General features: G+C 46.7%; 1 protein-coding gene across 1 annotated transcript in view; it reads right to left on the reverse strand.

Moving 5' to 3' along the window:
• LOC143767894 (uncharacterized) overlaps window positions 1-22,001 on the reverse strand; it is a 66,478-nt gene that overhangs the window by 24,915 nt on the left and 19,562 nt on the right. The window contains exons 4-5 of the mRNA XM_077256415.1: window positions 19,094-19,185; window positions 14,283-14,394 (exon numbers count right to left, since the gene is read on the reverse strand). Coding sequence (XP_077112530.1) covers window positions 14,283-14,394; window positions 19,094-19,185 — 204 coding nt within the window. The remainder of the gene's footprint in view (window positions 1-14,282; window positions 14,395-19,093; window positions 19,186-22,001) is intronic.

Raw genomic sequence — 22,001 nt, forward strand, 5'->3', positions numbered from 1 at the left:
GCTGAGCTGCAGTAGCTACAAAGAATACGATAGACAACCAGCAAACCTTGTACCACCGTGTTTATAAATGCTACACATATCCTTCCATGTCATACATGTTCCTCATAAACAAAGCATGTACAAGATGAAGTTTTATAGAAAATAGGCATTAGACCTACCGGTAATTATGTTTCCAGGAGTCCATCCTGACAGCACCCTGGAGGACGTCCTCCTCCCCTTTGCTGGGACAGGAAACACACGAGAGTTTAAAAGGTCATGTCCCACCCCCAATCCTCAGTGTTGTAACAAGAACCGCCTCATGGAATGCAAGAAAATACTTTAATGATAAATAGAACATATTACATCATATGTCAGAACACATTACATTATGCATATAAATACCAAATCAGTGAGGGAACAACCAGTGCTGTCAGGATGGACTCATGGAAACAATTACCGGTAGGTCTAATGCCTATTTTCCAGGACGTCCCTCCTGACAGCACCCTGTAGAGTACCAAAGCACCTCCTCAGGGTGGGATTACGGCTTGGAGAACTTTTCTCCCAAATGCAGTATGTTGACCAGACAAAACATCAAGTTTATAGTGTTTACAAAAGATATTGGCACTAGCCCATGTTGCTGCCTTACAAATCTGCTCCAGAGAGGCGCCTGCCCTCTCGGCCCAAGAAGTAGCTATCCCTCTTGTAGAGTGTGCATGAAGACCCTCCGGAGGTGGGACCCCTTCGGACTGGTAGGCCTCAGAGATCACAGACGTGATCCAACGAGCAATAGAGGCCTTAGAGGCCTTCTTTCCCTTATTCTTTCCCCCAAACAGAATGAACAGATTTGGGTCTATCCGCCATGAGCTGGTGGCTGCTAGGTAATCTAAGACTGCCTGTCTGACATCAAGGGAATGAAGGGCTTTTTCTTTTGCGTTAGCGGGGTTATTACAAAATGAAGGTAACACAATTTCCTGATTTCTGTTCTTTTCAGATCCTACTTTTGGAATAAATGAGGGATCTAGTTTAAGGATTAAACTGTCCTCTCTAATCTGTAGGTATGGGTCCTTTGTACACAGGGCCTGAATTTCCCCCACCCTTTTGGCCGTGGTGACTGCCACTAAAAATGCTGTTTTACGTGTGAGGATTGATATGGGCATATTATCAGCCGAGGCATATGCGATTTTACATAGGAATCTGAGGACCAAGTTGAGGTCCCAGGGAGGCGTCAATTGCCTAATGGTGGGGCGCAACCTCTGAGTAGCTCGTATAAATCTGACCACCCACGGGTGAGATGCTAGGGGATAGTCAAAGAAAGAGCTAAGTGTCGAGATCTGCACTTTCAAGGTGCTTGGTTTAAGACCCTTGTTGAACCCAGCCTGCAGGAAATTTAGGATTCTAGGTATGTCAGGAGTGTCTGCCGCAACCTCAGACCTACCACCCTCCAGACAAACGCTTCCAGATCTTTAAATAGATTGCCGATGTGACTGGCTTCCTGCTGGATTTAATAGTGGCTATCACTTGGTCTGATAAGCCTCTTGCCTTCAGGATGTCCCTTTCAGGATCCATGCTGAGAGATGGAGTTTCTCTGGATTCGGGTTATAAACTGGACCTTGGTGGATTACATCCTCCCTGAAAGGAAGCTCTATTGGGTTCTCGATCGCCAAGTCCGCTAGCAGAGGGAACCAGCTCCTTCTTGGCCAGTATGGAACAATCAAGATAACCTGAGCTTGATCCTCCTTGATCTTTCGGAGAACGGCTGGGATCAGTGCCAGAGGTGGAAACGCATATGAGAGGGGTTCCGTCCAGTCCTGGCTCAGGCCGTCTACCCCTTCCGGGAGGTCCAGTGGGTTCAGAGAGAAGAATCTTGAGACCTTCGAGTTTCTTCTGTTTGCACACAGGTCTATACTGGGAGTTCCAACGAAGACATAAATCCCGGAAGATATCCTGGTTGAGTTCCCAATCTATTGCGAAAACCCGCCTTCTGCTCAGGTAGTCTGCTATGACGTTTTGAGAGCCCTCCAGGTGAATTGCAGAAATAGATAGAACCGAATATTCCGCCCAGCGAAATATTTTTCCTGCTAGATCCTGGAGCAGATGGTGTCTTGAGCCCCCCTGATGTTTCAGGAAAGAGACCGTTGTCATATTGTCAGATAGTATCCTGACATGACAATTCGCAAGAGTGTATCGATTTCTTCTTAAGGCCTCCCACACCGCATACAGCTCCTTGAAGTTGCAGGAGCTGTGAATGACATCTGCTGGCCACCTTCCTTGTAGAATCTTGCCCTTTAGATGGGCTCCCCAGCCCCATGCACTGGCATCTTTAGTGACTACCACGTAGGGGGTAGGGGGAGGTAGACCATAGTACTCCGACTCTTAGGTTCTCTGGCTGTGTCCACCAGAGGAGAGACCTTCGTACTGGATTTGTTAGCTTCAAAATACTGTCCAGTGAATACTGGCGACGATCCCATTTGGAGAGAATTAACCTCTGAAGAGGTCTTGAATGAGACTGTGCCCATCTGACGCATGGTATACAGGCCGTCATTAGACCTAGTATTCTCATAGCCATCCTTATTGAGGCTCTGTGCTCCAGTAGGAGCCTGATCTGGGTCTGGATTGCCTCCAGCTTGTTTTCGGGCAGTAGGGATATCCTGCTTCTGGAGTCTAGACACACTCCCAAGAAGGTCTTCCTGTGTTCCGGAGTCAGGTCGGACTTCTGCCATTTTATGACCCATCCTAATTGTTCCATTACCTATACAGTCCGTCTCCTGTGGGCTGATAGTGTCTCTGGCGATCTTGCTAAAAGGAGAAAGTCATCGAGATATGGAACTATTATGATTCCCTGGTTTCTCAGGAAGGCGACGATCTCCGACACCAACTTTGTGAATATACGAGGTGCTGAGGCAAGCCCGAAGGGAAGGCATTGAAACTGGTAGTAGGACGGCAGAGCTACAGCAAACCTCAGAAGCTTCTGAGATGAGGGGTGGACGGGGACCTGATAATAGGTACTCTTCAGGTCGAGAGTGCACATCACAGCATCCTGGTCTATGAGGTGAATTGCTGATTGTATGGACTCCATACGGAACCTTTTGTACCTGACCCAGGCATTTAAAGGTTTCAGATTTATTATCGTGCGGGAGTCGCCGGATGGCTTTGTGATGGAGAATAGGGAAGAGTAGTGTCCCTGGCCTACTTCTAGTGGCAGGACCGGAATTATGACTTCTGAAGAGAGCATCTCTTGCAAGTCTAACAGCATGGCAGAGCCCCGCGTGACCACCGGAGGTGCGATGTATCTTTCTGGAGGAGGGGAATAAAGCTTGATACTGTATCCCTCCGCCACCGTCCGGAGGACCCACTGATTCTGGGTGATTTGGGCCCAACTCTCTGCAAAGTGTCGGAGCCTTCCCCCGATATATGTGGCGTCATTGTGTTTAAGGCCATGTGCACACGTTCAGTATTTTTCGCGTTTTTTCGCTATAAAAACGTGATTAAAAACGCGAAAAAAACGCTAACATATGCCTCCAATTATTTTCATTGTATTCCGCATTTTTTGTGCAAATGTAGCCTTTTTTTCCGCGAAAAAATCGCATCGCGGAAAAAAAAGCAACATGTTCATTAAAATGCGGAATTGCAGGGGATTCCGCACACCTAGGAGTGCATTGATCTGCTTACTTCCCGCACGGGGCTGTGCACACCATGCGGGAAGTAAGCAGATTATGTGCGGTTGGTACCCAGGGTGGAGGAGAGGAGACTCTCCTCCACGGACTGGGCACCATAAAATTGGTCCAAAAATAAGAATTAAAATAAAAAATAGTCCTATACTCACCTTCGATGTCTTCCCGCCTCTCCGCTGCATGCTGCCGCTTCGGTTTCTATAGCTGGTGTGCGGTGAAGGACCTGCGATGACGTCACGGTCTTGTGATTGGTCGAGACCGGTCATGTGACCGCTCACGTGACCGCGACGTCATGGAAGGTCCTGAACCACACCGGCATCTATAGGAACGGACGCCTGCAGGTGAGTATAACCATTTTTTTAATTATTTTTAAACATTCTATCTTTTACTATAGATGCTGCATAGGCTGCATCTATAGTAAAAAGATGGTCACACTTGTCAAACTCTATGTTTGACCAACCTGTCATCAGTTTTCCAAGCGATGCTACAGATCGCTTGGAAAACTTTAGCATTCTGCAAGCTAATTACGCTTGCAGAAAGCTAAAAAAAAACACGAAAAAAACGGAAAAAAAAGCAAAAAAAAAAAAATGCGGATTTCTTGCAGAAAATTTCCGGTTTTCTTCAGGAAATTTCTGCAAGAAATCCGGACGTGTGCACATACCCTTAGACTTAGAGGAGGGGCTGAAGAAGAAACTCTTGTTCTTATTGCCCTGGCTACGGAAACCCCTATAAGATCCTCTATTGGATCTACCCCCTCTGAAATCGTACTGTCTCCTGAATGGGAATTCTTTCCGAAAGGACTGAGACCTCTTAAGGTACCGTCACATTAAGCGACGCTGCAGCGATATAGACAACGATGCCGATCGCTGCAGCGTCACTGTTTCGTCGTTGTGTGGTCGCTGGAGAGCTGTCACACAGACAGCTCTCCAGCGACCAACTATGCCGAAGTCCCCGGGTAACCAGGGTAAACATCGGGTTACTAAGCGCAGGGCCGCGCTTAGTAACCCGATGTTTACCCTGGTTACCAGTGTAAATGTAAAAAAAAAAATATCGGATTACTCACCGGTAATGCTCTTTTATAGAGCCCACGACAGCACCCACAGAGAGGGGATCCGCCCCTAGGAACAGGAAACCTACAGAGAGATAAAAGGGGCGGCCCCCCCTCGCTCCTCAGTTGTTTTACAGAGAAAAAGGAGGAACCGCCGCCAGGTTTTTTAGTTTTAACAGGTTTAGGCATATATACATATTTACAACTTCATACCATATTACTCTATTATATACATCTCCCTATTAAGACACCACGTGCGACTAAATAAAGAAAAGGGAGGGATTCGAATGGGTGCTGTCGTGGGCTCTATAAAAGAGCATTACCGGTGAGTAATCCGATATTTTCTATTCGCCACGACAGCACCCACTGAGAGATTTTCAGAGACTATATACTGGGTGGGTTAACTGAATCAAGAACCGAAACCCCAAAGGTTAGGTCAGAAGCAGCAGATAGATCTAATCTATAGTGTCTATAGAAGGTATTTGGTGAAGACCAAGTCGCAGCCTTACATATAAGGTCTATCGGCACATTCGCCCTCTCTGCCCAGGAGGTCGACACGGCTCTTGTGGAGTGTGCTCCCACATGCATTGGAGGATCTCTTCCTCCAGCTTTATACGCCAGGACTATGGCATCTCTAATCCAGCGTGATAGCGTGTTCTTTGTAACTCTGGAACCTTTGGTTTTTCCCTGGAAAGAGACAAAGAGAGCCCTACTCTTCCTCCAGTCCCTAGTCCTCTCTAAGTAGGCTAGAATAGTTCTCTTAACATCTAGGGTATGAAGCCTGGCTTCTTCTGGAGTCGAGTGGTCTTTATAGAAGGTAGGTAACAAGATCTCCTGGGATCTATGAAAACTAGTGGCTACCTTAGGGAGATAACAAGGGTCCGTTTTTAAAATTATTCTATCAGATGTCACGGATAGATAAGGAGGGTCAATTGACAAGGCATGGAGATCACTCACTCTTCTAGCGGATACTAACGCTACTAACAGTATTGTTTTTAGCGAGATGTTCTTTAATGAGGCCGCATGTAGAGGCTCAAACGGGCTTTGTGTCAAGGCATCTAGGACCAGAGATAGATCCCACTGAGGCACCTGTGGTATATGAATAGGTTTTGATCGTTCACATGCTGATATAAAAGAGAAACCCATCTATCTCCCGCCACATCATAACTAAAGAGGGCTCCTAGAGCTGAAACCTGGACTCTTAGAGTATTTACAGACAGTCCCAATTCAAGTCCTTTTTGCAAGAACTCCAATATTGAAAATATAGGTACTTCAGCGGAAAGTTGTGCAGTATGAAATTGAAGGAATTTTTTCCAAACCCTGACATAGATTTGAGTAGTGGAAGGCTTTCTACTCTTCATAAGAGTATCTATAAGCCCACTGGAAAAACCCCTTAGAGTTAGTAAGTGCCTCTCAAATTCCATACCGTCAGATTCATGCCTTTTACCCGAGGATGGAAAAACGGTCCCTGAGACAACAGGTCCTTGGTCTGAGGCAGGATTCAAGGGTCTGTAGTTGACATCGCCCTGAGCCAGGAGAACCATGGCCTTTTGGGCCAGAATGGGGCTACCAACAGAACTCTTGCTCCCTCCTCCCTTATTTTTCTTATTACTATAGGTAATAGATTCCATGGAGGGAATGCGTAGGCCAGGTCGAATGTCCATGGCACCTGAAGGGCATCGAATATGTCGGGGTTGTCCAGTCTGCAAAGGGAAGCAAATGTTTTGACCTGACGGTTGGACCTTGTTGCGAATAGGTCTATTTGTGGCACGCCCCATCGGTCTGTTATCAGCCGGAAAATATCTCTGCTGAGCATCCACTCCCCTTGATGAAGGGTATGGCGACTGAGGAAATCGGCACGAATGTTGTCTATACCTCTGATGTGCACCGCTGATAAGGACAACAGATGACTTTCGGCTAACGTCATGATGTCCGATGAGATTTTCATAAGATTTTCTGACCGTGTACCTCCTTGATGATTTAAATAGGCTACTGCCGAGGTGTTGTCTGAGAGGACCCTTGTGTGAGAGCCTCGTAGCTGGGGAAGAAAGTGGAGTAGGGAATAATATATGGCTCTTAAAGGGAACCTATCACCCCGTTTTTTAAAGATTAGATAAAAATAGTGTGAAATAGGGGCAGAGCTGGGCTTTACATTACTGCCTTTTTGGTGCCTTTACACCCCCGTTAGGCTGCCGAAATACCTTTGTGAAGTGGCCGTTTTCTGCTGTCACTCAAGTTGGTCAGGTCGGATGGGCGTGGTCAAAGCGCTGTTTCTCCCCCAGATCAGGCTCATCATTACGTTGGTGGCGTAGTTGTGTGCGCATGTCCAAAGCGAAGATCCACTGCCCAGGAGATTCAAAACAGCGCGGTCTTCGCTATTCGCCGTTTACCGGTGGGCGCGGGCATCTTTCCTGTGGCTGCGCGTGCGCAGATGGAGCGCTCTGCTGCCCGGGGCTTCAGGAAAATGGCCGCGGGATTCCGCGCGTGCGCAGATGGAGATCGCGGCGGCCATTTTCCTGAAGCCCCGGGCAGCAGAGCGCTCCATCTGCGCACGCGCGGCCACAGGAAAGATGGCCGCGCCCACCGGTAAACGGCGAATAGCGAAGACCGCGCTGTTTTGAATCTCCTGGGCAGTGGATCTTCGCTTTGGACATGCGCACACCACTTACGCCACCAACGTAATGATGAGCCTGATCTGGGGGAGAAACAGCGCTGTGACCACGCCCATCCGACCTGACCAACTTGAGTGACAGCAGAAAACGGCCACTTCACAAAGGTATTTCGGCAGCCTAACGGGGGTGTAAAGGCACCAAAAAGGCAGTAATGTAAAGCCCAGCTCTGCCCCTATTTCACACTATTTTTATCTAATCTTTAAAAAACGGGGTGATAGGTTCCCTTTAATTCTTTTACATTAGAGGAATTAGCCAATTCTGACCTGGACCAAAGGCCCTGAACCACCTGATCACCAAAATGTGCTCCCCAGCCCTCCGGACTAGCATCTGTGGTTACTACAGTAGAAGGGGTAATGACCCATGGTACCCCCTCTGATAGATTTCCCCAATCTAACCACCATGTAAGGGAGTGTACCACCTCTGCCGTTAAGAAAATTGTTCGATCTAAATGTACCCTATTTTTAGTGTCCTCCTGTAATACCAATTTTTGGAGTTGCCTGGTATGGAATTGAGCCCATTTAACCGCAGGGATACATGATGATAGTGAACCCAACAATGACATGGCATTTCTCAGTGACATATTACGCTTTTTGATAGCTAAATCCACTTTACTAATGATCGAAAACTTTTTATCATCAGGCAACCAACATTTTTGGTCTACTGAATCCAGAAGGAGACCTAAAAATCTCTGACAAGTGACGGGTTGGAGTCTGGATTTTTCCCAGTTAACAATCCATCCAAGCTTTTGTAAAGAGGATACTACCTCCTCTAACCTTTGCTCACACTGTAAGAAATTTTTCCCCACAATTAGTAGGTCATCCAGATATGGGATGACCAACGTGTCTTAATCGTAGAAAGGACATTACTTCCAAAAGTAACTTAGTAAAGACCCTAGGAGCCATAGATAGACCAAAGGGCATTGCTCTATATTGAAAATGACGAACTTGACCGTCTATAACCACTGCTACCCGAAGAAACTGCTGGTGTGACTGGTGTATAGGAAGATGGTAATAAGCATCTTTGAGATCAAGTACTACCATGTAACAGTTAGGGAACAAATTTTTAATGGCTGATCGAATGGATTCCATTTTAAATGTTGTGGGTTTTATGAACATGTTTAGTTTTCTCAAATTAAATATAGTTCTATAGGATCCGTCAGGTTTTGTAATCAGAAACAAGGGGGAGTAGAACCCCTGCCCCGTTTGAGATGACGGAACCTCTATTAAGACCCGTTTTGCAAGAAGGGACTTAACTTCTACTTCCAATGCTTCTTGTTGTAGTTTGGATTTTAGGGAGGTGAGCCGAAAGGAATCCGGAGGTTTTCGGATGAAGTCTAGGGTGAGGCCTGAGGATACTAATTTTATGGCCCATGGGTTGACAGTTATTTCTCTCCACTGATTGATAAATCCCAGTAGTCTACCGCCCACTGGTGGAATAGGGTTCCCGGGATTTTTCGGCTGGTTTGAAGGGACGTTTGTTAAACAAATTGCCTTTCTGCCTGAAGTCTTTGTTCCTCCATTGCTCTTTAAAGCTTCCCTTTCTGCCAAATGTTGGCCTCCTAAATGCCCTTCTGTAAGCAGGAACAAAGGGATTAGGAAAACCTTTTTTACGTTCACCCGCCTTAGTGAGTATCTCATCCAGAATAGTTCCAAAGAGGTACTCACCCTGACAGGGTATGGCACACAACTTGGATCTGGACTGGGCATCCCCCTTCCATTTCTTTAACCATAAGGCTCGGCGGGCAGTATTTGCGAGGCTAGCTGTCCTGGCCGCCAGGCGGAGAGAATCCACGGAGGCATCGGATATAAATGCCGCAGCGCTCCTAATTAAGGGGATGGATGCCCACAATTTCTCCCTAGATATACCACTCTTGATATTCTGGTCCAGCTGGTCTAACCAAACCAGCATAGATCTACTGGTACATGTGGTCGAGATTGCCGGCCTAAACGCAGTGACACAGGCCTCCCACGATTTTTTCAAAAGTGCATCCGATTTCCTATCCATGGGATCAGATAAGGAGCCTGCATCTTCCACTGGTAGGGAAGAACGGCGGGAAGTGGATACGACAGCCGCATCAACCTTTGGAACTTTAGTCCAGGTATTTAAATCTTCGTCCTCAAAGGGGTAACGTCTCTTACAGGATACTGGTGTAAACCCCTTCTGCCCCTTGCTCCACTCTTTTTTAATGAGGTCTTTTATAGTCTGGTTTACTGGGAATTTGTGGCCCTTTCGCTGAGATAGACCTGCGAACATAACCTCCTGGGCCGTTTGGGGTTCTTTAACCTCCGACACCCCAATCGTTTTCCTCACTGATTTGACTAGACTATTTACTCCCTCAGTCGGGAAACAGACATGTTCCTCCTCATCTGAGGAACCAGACAAGTGGGAGACGTCTGAATCAATCTCCCCACTTTCCGCCGACGTGTCAGCATTAGGTGAGGATTTTCTCCTACTCCTCTTTTCAACACTGCCTGAGGGACCACCACTCAACGATTGGAGTTCCTCCCGAATCATAAGCCGTATTTCGTCCATTTTAACAGACTCCTCCTGCCGCAGGGTGTTATCTATGCATGCCTGACACAACGTTTTAGAATAACAGTCAGGCAGGGGCTCAATACATATAGCACACTGCTTGTGCTTGGTCTTCTCCTTGCTTTTTGCCTAGAGGGACATAAGCAGAGGAGACCAATATAAGCTCTGAAGGAGCTGTATACCCAAACATTCTGAAGCATACTATACCGATTGTTGGGTGGATCGTCCGGTCTGGGGTGTGGAACGGGATGATTTCCTTCCCGATTTATCAGTGGAATCACTCTTCCTGGAGTGTCCACTATTCCTTTTTGCAGCATTACCACTTTGCATTAGTGGCTCTTCTACAGGGTGCTCACTGACTTCCTCGTGGGACGACATAATGCGCACTGTTTTCCCTTCCTATCGGACTTTTATAGTGCGGACTATCAATCCCAGCCCCCGCAGCTGCAATCCCCCCTTTTTTCTTTTTTTTTAATTACCTGCATCAGGAGACCTGCGAACACCGCCAGGAGGAATCCAACATGGCGGTTCCCCCGGAAATGCAATGCCGACCTCAGGGGGTCGGCCATACTACATCCGGGATTCCGGACGCACTGCGCATGCGCCGGCGTCTGCCGCATTTTTCCGGCACTGCAACCCCACGCATCGTACCTGAGGGACCGGGGGGAGCCACAGCTGTTCAGCGCCACACCGTTCCAGACCGGGATCGACCAGGTAACTTCACACTGCCATGGTCGTCCTTCAACAACGATGTCCCAGCAGGGAGATCGTTGGAACATTTCAGGCCCCACTATTCGGCCGGTGCAGACGAGGAGGGAACCATCAGGAATCCCCGACTCTGCTTTTACTCGCTCTGGAGCCCCTGCCGCTCAGCAGAGACGTACAGGCGGCATCCAGGCGAGTTTTCCTCTTCTCAGACACCGCTGTACAGTGTCTACAGAGATCTTCTCTGTGGGCTTCCTTCTAAGAACAGGAAACCAACTGAGGAGCGAGGGGGGGGGCCGCCCCTTTTATCTCTCTGTAGGTTTCCTGTTCCTAGGGGCGGATCCCCTCTCTCAGTGGGTGCTGTCGTGGCGAATAGAAAAAAAACACTACATACTTACATTCCGGTGTCTGTCGCGTCCCCCGGCGTCCGCTTCCCTGCACTGTGTAAGCGCCGGCCCTAAAGCAGAGCGGTGACGTCACCGCTGTGCTCTGCTTTACGGCTGGCCGGCGCTGACACAGTGCAGGGAAGCGGACGCCGGGGGACGCGACAGACATCAGAAGGTGAGTATGTAGTGTTTGGGTTTTTTTACATTTACAATGGTAACCAGGGTAAATATCAGGTTACTAAGCGCGGCCCTGCGCTTAGTAACCCGATGTTTACCCTGGTTACCAGTGAAGACATCGCTGGGTCGGTGTCACACACACCGATCCAGCGATGTCAGCGGGTGATCCAGTGACGAAATAAGGTGCTGGCCTTCTAGCTCCGACCAACGATATCACAGCAGGATCCTGATCGCTGCTGCGTGTCAAACACAACGATATCGCTATCCAGGACGCTGCAACGTCACGGATCGCTATCATTATCGTTGTTAAGTTGTTCAGTGTGAAGGTACCTTTAGGTTTGTCCTCTGGAAAACCCTTCTTTTTATCAGAGGCAGACTCTAGAATAGTATCTAGAGACGGACCAAAAACTCTTGACCCTGAAAAGGAGATTGAGCAGAGCTTGGTCTTAAAGGCCCCGTCACACATAGCGATTTACCAACGATCACGACCAGCGATACGACCTGGCCGTGATCGTTGGTAAGTCACTGTGTGGTCGCTGGGGAGCTGTCACACAGACAACTCTCCCCAGCGACCAACGATCAGGGGAACGACTTCGGCATCGTTGAAACTGTCTTCAACGATGCCGAAGTCCCCCTGCAGCACCCGGGTAACCAGGGTAAACATCGGGTTACTAAGCGCAGGGCCGCGCTTAGTAACCCGATGTTTACCCTGGTTACCAAAAAAAACAAACAGTACATACTCACCATCTGATGTCCGTCAGGTCCCTTGCCGTCTGCTTCCTGCTCTGACTGAGATCCGGCCGTACAGTGAGAGCAGAGCGCAGCGGTGACGTCACTGCTGTGCTGTGCTCTCACTGTATGGCGGCACTCAGTCAGAGCAGGAAGCGGACGGCAAGGGACCTGACGGACATCAGATGGTGAGTATGTACTGTTTGTTTTTTTTTTTACATTTACGCTGGTAACCAGGGTAAACATCGGGTTACTAAGCGCGGCCCTGCGCTTAGTAACCCGATGTTTACCCTGGTTACCAGTGAAGACATCGCTGGATCGGTGTCACACACACCGATACAGCGATGTCAGCGGGACCTCAACGACCAAAAAACGGCCCAGGCCATTCCGACGCGACCAGCGATCTCACAGCAGGGGCCTGGTCGCTGGTACGTGTCACACATAGCGAGATCGCTACTGAGGTCGCTGTTGCGTCACAAAACTTGTGACTCAGCAGCGATCTCGCTAGCGATCTCGCTATGTGTGACGGGGCCTTTAGAGGCATTATCTCCTGACCAGGATCTTAGCCAAACCGCCCTTCTAACTGCGTTAGATAGCGAGCCGCTTCTAGCTGAGACTCTAACCGACTCTGCTGTCATATCGGACAGAAAGGCCATGGCGGATTTCATAATAGGAAGGGAGCTCAATATGTCGGACCTCAGGGTTTTATTGGACAGAAGCTCTTCCAATTGCCCCATCCATAGGTATATAGATCTAGCCACCGAAGTGGCTGCTATGTTAGTCTTAATTAGGGCTGCAGAAGATTCCCAGGCCCTTTTTAGAAGTATGTCAGCCTTTCTGTCCATGGGATCGCGCAAATTTGATGAGTCCTCAAAGGGTATGGCTGTCTTTTTGGCAACCTTTGCCACCGGAACGTCTATTTTGGGTATCTCTTCCCATAGCTTGACTTCCTCAGGCTCGAATGGTAAGCGAGCCTTAAAGTCACGAGACAGTACCAGCCGACATTCAGCCTCCTTCCACTCTTCCAGTATCATAGCTTTAATATGCTCGCTAACATGAAAGACTGTCTGTCGACGTGACATAAGTCCCCCGAACATCAGGTCCTGTCTGGATTGTGGCTTAGATGTCTCTTCTATCTGCATCGTGCTTCGCACTGCCTGCACAAGTTCATTCGTCTCCTCCGCCTGGAAGAGGTATTTCCTATGGTAGTTCTGGCTCCCTGAGGGGAGCTCCCCCTCTTCTTCTGAGACTGAGTCCTCTGGGTCGGACGTGTCCTCAAAACTAAACTCCGGCTCTTTCAAGTCTCGCTCCCGTCTGGCTCTCTTGCGGCCAGGGATGGGGCTGGACTGCCCTGAAATACTGGACAAGGAAGCCTGAACTTCTTCCCGGATTAGGGACCTCATCTCAGATAAAAGCGAAGATTGTTTATCCCTCATAACCTTAGATGTGCAAGATGCACACAAGGATTTGCCATGGGATTCCGGGAGCTTCATGTGGCATATAGGGCACCTGCTGGACTTTGCAGAGACCTTGCCGAGTTTCTTAGCTGGAGCGGGGGGGACAGCGGGGGTTCCCTTATCCTTAAATGACATAAGATAGGGAGTAAATAGGATAGGCCTGCTTGGGCGTGCAGTGAGGGAAGTCTGCGCTATGCGCACTTACCCCTTCCTCGCCTGGCATGTCTCCTTCCATCCTGCAGTAGGTAGAGTAGTCCCCGTGCTCCGGACACTTGGATAGGAGCGCCTCTGCTGCTATGCGTTCCAGCGCTGGAGCGCACGCACTTCCCCGCTTTACGGTGCCACCAGAAGTGACGTTACCGGTTGCCGTGATACCGGAAGTGACGCGGTTCCCTCGGAGTTTCCGGAAGACGCCGTGCAGGGCGAGACGCCGCTCTGAATGTCGCGACTCCCTGCCACCTGGAACCGCGTCCGCAGCCGAGAGCCTCCCTCTGGGAGGAGCGGCTGCCACCAGGAGCCTTGTCCCACTCCTGGTCTTTGGAGCAGAGGGACTCCCCACCTGGAGAGTTTCTTCCCTGAGCCACTTGACGGGGGAAGGGTATTGGCAAGCCACACGATCCCCCTGAGCTCTGGTAAGCCTGCGCAGCTTCTCTCGTGCGTCCCTCCTTGCAGGGACAGGAAAAACACTGAGGATTGGGGGTGGGACATGACCTTTTAAACTCTCGTGTGTTTCCTGTCCCAGCAAAGGGGAGGAGGACATCCTCCAGGGTGCTGTCAGGAGGGACGTCCTGGAAAACATAACTGAAGTACAATTTCTTATTTCCTACAGTCAGTCAAACGCTTTCCAGACGATGTGAAACAAGGTTGTGGAGCAGTGTGGACATGGAGAATATGCATCTTTTCTCTATACGGCAGTCGCCACTCACCTGCACTGACATCTACGGGAACATCCTCCTCTTTACACAGACAATCGCCCATCACAAACGTCTCTTCATCACTTGCTGAAGTCTCCACTTTAATATCAAACAGCTCTTCAGCCTAATGTCATGTGAACAAATAGTACAACATTCAGAAAGTTAAGTCGTATCCAGGCAATACAGCGTCACTTACGAAGACTAAAACAAGAACATTCGGAAACCGGTACCAAACAGGACTGCACAAAGTTGAGTAAATTATAGAGGACAAGTCTCTAATAACTAATTTAGTTAAAAGGAATGCGGAACTTTAAAAGGGAATTTTTATCTTATAACCCATTTATATTTTTTAATTGTAGTTTTTTTTTAATGTTCTGCACATGATTATGGGGAGGTGAGCTGTGTCCATTACATTTTGGATTGCCGTGGTCCGGCTTTCTTTGTAAGCCTGACAGATAAAAATCTGGAACTCTTGGAGTTTTACCTCTGGCCACAGAGTTTCATTATAGACTGACTTGATTCAGCAGTCATCTTGTCATAATCAAAAAGTTGCTGAAAAGTGAACTCTACAGTCCTTTTTTTTTTTTTTTTATTAACAGGGTTGAGAGTTATCTTCTCGTTATCTTCTCTCGCCCCTTACCTTGCACACACTCCGAAACTTTTAGATACTGTTTCTCCTCCACTGTAGATTAAAGTACATTACTGATAACTATTCGGTAGTCAAATAAACTTAAAACACAATTTATTTATTTTTTAATCAAAAAAAACACTGAAGGTCTGGTTTCAGGAGTCTTTGAAACATGAAAAAAATGTACATTTCCCTTTTTAGTACTCCAGGATTTTTCCCCTACTACCAGGGCTGTGGAGTCAGAGTTGTGGAGTCGGAGCCCATTTTGGTGGAGTTGGAGTCATGAAAATTGAGGAGTCGGAGATTTGGCTGATCGACTCCACAGCTCTGTATGCTTACAGAGTCATCAGAGAGATCCACCAATTCGTAAGCCGGCCATACACATTAGATGGTTGTCAGCTGAATGATGCTTTGGCCAACAGCCATCTCAGCTGACTCTTCCATACGCAGGAGCATTTGTTCAGATCAAGATGCTTGTATTCTTTATAAGAAAGCTGTCGACTTGCAAGTCAGCTGGTGGATTATCTCCGGGAGATCAATGTGATTGACACTCTGAAATCAGACATGCCCGAGTGACAATTCACCTGACCATCAGCTGGCACCCAGATACAAGTAGACAGTCGGTAAAACCTGCTGATATCAGCGGGTTCACTCAATATTAGTCTAACGTGTATGGGGGCATTTAGTTCTTGCTATGTACAGATAAAAAGGCATATCTGCCAATACAAAGACGGTATCACACGTTATTGCTGCACATTGCCCTTGTTTTCCACATCCTCATAATTGTTTGAATTCATTTGGGTTGTACAGTATGCAAATAGAGAAAAGAAGAACTTCATCACGATAAGCTGGACTGTAACTACTACATAAATATATATACATTTATATTTATATGTCTGGAACCACAAAGATGCTGCATGTCTTGCCATATATCTTACTTTTTCAATTGTATGACACCCCAAGTAGAATATTCTTAGATTTCCGTGTACATGGATACAATATATGACTTTCATGCAAACCACAGATAAAGCAATTAAAGAGGATGTTGAAGTGGACACAAGATGGAATAGTGACTGCAAAGTGGAATAAACATTTTTCTTCCCAATTTCGCCTTTGCATTGCGGAGATATTAGAAATCAAAGTATTTGGCACCTAATAAGTTAACTTTAGTTAAAGTGGTGTTCCCATGAACAAAGTACACTTTAATCAATAGATCTAGGAATAAAAATAAGTTCCTGTGCTGAGATAATCTTATACATGTACCCCTGCTACGTACTATGTAATGGCTGTGTCTGACCATACAGGAACATGGTCTGATCATGCTACAGCTCCTGGGCAGGGGAGAAAGAAAAAAAAAAAGTATAAAAACAAGCATGGGATCACAGCTGATTCTTTCTGTGAGGTGAAACATTTTCCAGCCTGTTTAAAAACTTGTTTTACCTCACAGAAAGAATCAGCTGTGATCCCATGCTGTCCTGTTTTTATACTTTTTTTTTTCTTTCTCCCCTGCCCAGGAGCTGTAGTATGATCAGACCATGTTCCTGCATGGTCAGATACAGACATTACAAGATTATCTCAGCACAGGAACATTATTGTTTTAACAAATCCAATTGTGAAACTTATTATACAGGTCTAATAATTAAAATGTACTTTGTCATTAGGACAACCCCTTTACATCTAAGTGGGTGTTATAAGATACTTATACGGAGAAGTGCATGCCCCCAGTGACATGAATTGCGGTCTAATAACTTTTGTTAAGTTCAAGTTGATGTAACCCAATTTTGTTATTTTATCTGTGTGCTTAGGGTCATTATCTTGTTGGAAGGTGAACCTTCGGCCAAGTCTGAGGTCAAGAGCACTCTGGAAGAGGTTTTCATCCAGGATATCTCTGTACTTGGCTGCGTTCATGCAATGGCAACCAGTCTTCCCATCCCTGCAGCTGAAAAACACCCCCATAGTATGATGCTGCTACCACGTTTCACTGTTAGGCTTGTATTGGGCAGGTGATGAGCAATGCCTGGTTTTCTTCACACATACCGCTTAGAATTATCACCAAAAAGGTCTGTCTTCATCTCATCAGACCAGAGAATCTTATATCTCAGTCTGGGAGTCCTTCATGTGTTTTTTAGCAAACTCTAGGCGGGCTTTCATATGTCTTGCATTGGGGAGAGGCTTCCGTCGGGCCACTCTGCCATAAAGGCCTGACTGGTGGAGGGCTGCAGTGATAGTTGACTTTGTGGAACTTTCTCCCATCTCCCTACTGCATCTCTGGAGCTCAGCCACAGTGATCTTGGGGTTCTTTACCTCTCTCACCAAGGCTCTTCTCCAACGATTGCTCAGTTTTGCTGGACGGCCAGGTCTAGGAAGACTTCTGGTGGTCCCAAACTTCTTCCATTTAAGGATTATGGAGGCTACTGTGCTTTTAGGAACCTTGAGTACTGCAGATCTGTGCCTTGCCACAATTCTGTCTCTGAGCTCCTTGGCCAGTTCCTTTGACCTCATGATTCTCATTTGGTCTGACATGCACTGTGAGCCGTGAGGTCTTATATAGACAGGTGTGAGCCTTTCCAAATCAAGTCCTATCAGTTTAATTAAACAGAGCTGGACTCCAGTGAAGGAGTAGAACCATCTCAAGGAGAATCACAAGGAAATGGACAGCATGTGACTTTAATATGAGTGTTTGAGCAAAGGGTCTGAATACGTATGACCATGTGATATTTAGGTTTTTCTTTTTTAATAAATTTGCAAAGATTTCTACATTTCTGATTTTTTTCAGTCAAGATGGGGTGCAGTGCACATTAATGAGAAAAAAAAGAACTAAGTTTACCAAATGGCTGCATTGAATCAGAGTGAAAAATGTAAAGGGGTCTGAATACTTTCCGTACCCACTGTACTTTGATTTGTAATATCTCCACAGGAGAGAGGCGAAATTAAAAAAAACAAACACTTTCTTCCCCTCTGCAGCCAATATGACCTATGTCCAGTTCAAACATGAAAAATTTGGTGTAAGGTCACAACCTTGTGATTCAAGGTAAAACTGAGTGGTGCTTTGCTACATGACATACTACATGTATGGGTGCACGTCTGATGTCCTCTTCTGTGGAAACTACCATAAAGATCAAAATTAATGTCAGGTGCAGCAGATCGGAATCTTATGTAGAGCTTTGCAGGGAGAGGACAGTCAGAGCAGCAATGAGGCGGCCATGACGTAGCCGGTATAGAGCCAAAGCTGTTGTATTAATGACAGGAGAACGGTTGTTTTACGCACAAAATCTCATTGTAATGGTCGGGGGCTTTTGTGAGTGAAACAGTTATTCTCTGCAAAATCAATATAAAAGTGCAGCAGCTGATGTCTTGGTTTTTGGCTACCTCGTAACCACTACAGTGCCAGAGTCATTGAGGAATTTATATTTATTATATAGATATTTATCAGCCAGGAAAATGATTTATAGAAAATCGCCAGCAGTCATGAATACAGACCAAATATTAACCTGCCCCTATGTTCAAACGTAAAAAGCTTCACATTTGGGAGGGCATCTTAATTTCTCCCATTACGGTATGCCATTTCCAGCAAAGGGTTACATCTAGAATTGAGGGTATGTTTTGGCTTTTGAATGCAGGTGATTCCGAATGTGTTAATTGAACCGTGCGGAATCACCGCGTCCTATACATTGCACTGGTGATATTTATCTTACGGAGACTGAGCATCTCCGCAAAATAGACATGTTTCCGTCTGGAAAGATGCACCGCATGTCCGTCTCCGCAGGGAAGCCGAGGCGTCAGTGCACACATAGTGGAGATGAGATTTCTTGAAGTCCCATCCACAATGCTGTAACATCTGGCTGCTGCAGGTTGGACGCTATGGATGTACGCAGCGTCCAACCTGCAGCGTTTACTGACCGTCGGAACATACCCCAACTAGTAACTGTATGGTTTTGTTTTTTTGTTTTATAAGATGCATTCTCATTGTCAGCCTCCAGTTGGCAGCATATTAACCCCTGGTTCCCATGTCCCCCAAAGAAACGATCGACAAAAGCTGATTTCTCTCAAATGATAAATTAAAGTTTCCTTCATTTCCTTGTAAAATAAATTGATGCAAAGTTTGTTGAAAGAACAGTTCACATTTAAATAAGGAAATCACATATTTCCTACAAATTACCTGTAAGGCGTTTGGTAAAGCATTGCCTCCACCTACCTCATGATCCAGTGAAACATCATGATCCTGTCCTGTCCACTCCTGAGCATACATAGAACATCTCTCTTGGGGTTCCCTGGCTGTAGGATCGTCTGGTGGAGATAATCACATATACAGAATACTTAGTACATTGTTAACATGAGAGGTTAGGATTTTGCATACAAGACCCTGAGAAACTGCTGCTTTCTCTCTATACCCAGCATGTGAGGTGACCTTCTACAGCTCTTGTGTATCGCTCCTGCCAAAACTATACAGTCTTCATATCCAGCGATAACGGAAAGTTAGTTTGTCCTAGTGGTATATTGCTTTTCAAAAGAAACCGTGACTGGGAAAAGCCTGGCTAATAATGGTACCTCCAAGCCCAGTAACAATCTCAGTTTGTAATACTTGGGCTCTATTCACTCAAGTGACGTTTTGATATTTTGGTAGAAAGAATAGCCCAATGTTTTTTCCTAAACCAGATAGGATTTTGATTCTCTATTTTCTTTATTTTATTTTTTTTTTTTTGGGGGGGAGTAAAGGATAGAGGCAAAGAATAAATTCCACCTTTTTAGCCTCTCTTTTGTACATGATCTAGGCCTTTGATGTAGGCGTTCGATACATCAAAAATTAAATTCTTTATGATAATGAGCAATCGTGGTCAGATAAGGTGTTCTATATGAGTGTCTTCAATGTGCTCGAATACTAGGCTCGGGTCCCTTCACCTGCATGTCTTGCGGCTGGGATCGCCCATTTATTAGACAATCCCTGCATGTGTTGCGACTGTTGAACAGACGTGTGAGACATGCAGGTACGGAGGCTCAAACATAGAATTCGAGCATGCCGAAGACACTCAGCAGCAGCGCAGGCTTGAATAACACCTTATCCAAGCACGTTCACTCGTCACTAATGCTTTACTTGCTAAAAATCTGATAACAGGTTTCATTTCACAATTTAGGATAATTAAATTTTAACCCCTTCAAGTCGCGGCCCTTTTTCGTTTTTGCCTTTTCGTTTTTCACTTCCCTCCTTCCCAGAGCCATAACTTTTTTATTTTTCCGTCAATATGGTCAAGTGAGGGCTTATTTTTTGCGGGATGAGTTGTACTTTTGAACGACACCATTGGTTTTACCATGTCTTTTACTAGAAAACGGGAAAAAAATTCCAAGTGTGGTGAAATTGCAAAAAAAATGCAATCCCACACTTGTTTTTTGTTTGGCTTTTTTGCTAGGTTCACTAAATGCTAAAACTGACCTGCCATTGTGATTCTCTAGGTCATTACGAGTTCATAGACACCTAACATGTCTAGGTTATTTTTTATACAAGTGGTGAAAAAAAAATTCAAAACTTTGCTTAAAAAAAAAAAAGTGCCATTTTCCGATACCCGAAGTGTCTCCATTTTTCGTGATCTTGGGTCGGGTGAGGGCTTATTTTTTGCGTGCCGAGCTGACGTTTTTAATATCATCACTTTTGTGCAGATACGTTTTTTCGATCGCCCGTTATTGCATTTTAATGCAATGTCGCGGCAACCAAAAAAACGTAATTCTGGCGTTTCGATTTTTTTTTCGCTACGATGTTTAGCGATCAGGTTAATGCTTTTTTTTTATTGATAGATCGGGCGATTCTGAAAGCGGCGATACCAAATACGTGTAGGTTTGATTTTTTTTTTAAATTGTTTTATTTAGGATGGGGCAAAAGGGGGGTGATTTAAACTTTTATATTTTTTATATTTTTTTCATATTTTTAAAAACTTTTTTTTTTTACTTGTGCCATGCTTCAATAGCCTCCATGGGAGGCTAGAAGCTGGCACCACTCGATTGGCTCTGCTACATAGCAGCGATCATGAGATCGCTGCTATGTAGCTGAATTGCAGGTGTGCTGTGAGCGCCGACCACAGGGGGGCGCTCACAGCAGGCCGGCATTAGTAACCATAGAGGTCTCAAGGACCTCTATGGTGACCATCCTGATGCATCGCCGACCCCCGATCATGTGACAGGGGTCGGCGATGACGTCAACTCCGGCCGCCCGGCCGGAAGCGCCGGTTAAATGCCGCTGTCTGCGTTTGACAGCAGCATTTAACAGGTTAATAGCGATTTCACCCGCCGCTACTGCGCGCACATGTCAGCTGTACAAAACAGCTGACATGTCGCGACTTTGATGTGGGCTCACTGCCGGAGCCCACATCAAAGGGGGAGACACGACATGCGCAGCACATGTACGGCGCATGTCGTGAAAGGGTTAAAGAGATATTTTTCTTTCCTGCTTAACTGGAAATGCTTTCTCACTCCGACATCGCGATGTGAATGGGGAAAATAGAGCCCCGCCCTCGCAATGTGGGAATGGGAATGGGGAAAATAGAGCCCCGCCATCGCGATGTGGGGATTCGAATGGGGAAAAGAGCGATCCCGCCATCGGGATGCGAATGGGGAAAAGAGCGATCCCGCCATCGGGATGCGAATGGGGAAAAGAGCGATCCCGCCATCGTGATGTGAATGGGGAAAAGAGAGCCCCGCCATCGCGATGTGAATGGGGAAAAGAGAGCCCCGCCCTCGCAATGTGGGAATGGGAAAGGGGAAAAGAGAGCCCCGCCATCGGGATATGAATGGGGAAAGGAGAGAGCCCCGCCATCGCGATGTGAATGGGGAAAAGAGAGCCCCGCTCTCGCAATGTGGGAATGGGAATGGGGAAAAGAGAGCCCCACCATCGGGATATGAATGGGGAAAAGAGAGCCCCGCCATCGCGATGTGGTGATGAGAATGGGGAAAAGAGAGATCCCGCCATCGCAATGTGGTGATGCGAATGGGGAAGAGAGAGAGCCCCGCCATCGCGATGTGGGGATGCGAATGGGGAAAAGAGAGAGCCCCACCATCGCGATGTGGTGATGCGAATGGGGAAGAGAGAAAGCCCCGCCATCGCGATGTGGTGATGC

This window comes from Ranitomeya variabilis, chromosome 4 (assembly GCF_051348905.1).
Source record: "Ranitomeya variabilis isolate aRanVar5 chromosome 4, aRanVar5.hap1, whole genome shotgun sequence".
Classification (NCBI taxonomy): Eukaryota; Metazoa; Chordata; class Amphibia; order Anura; family Dendrobatidae; genus Ranitomeya; species Ranitomeya variabilis.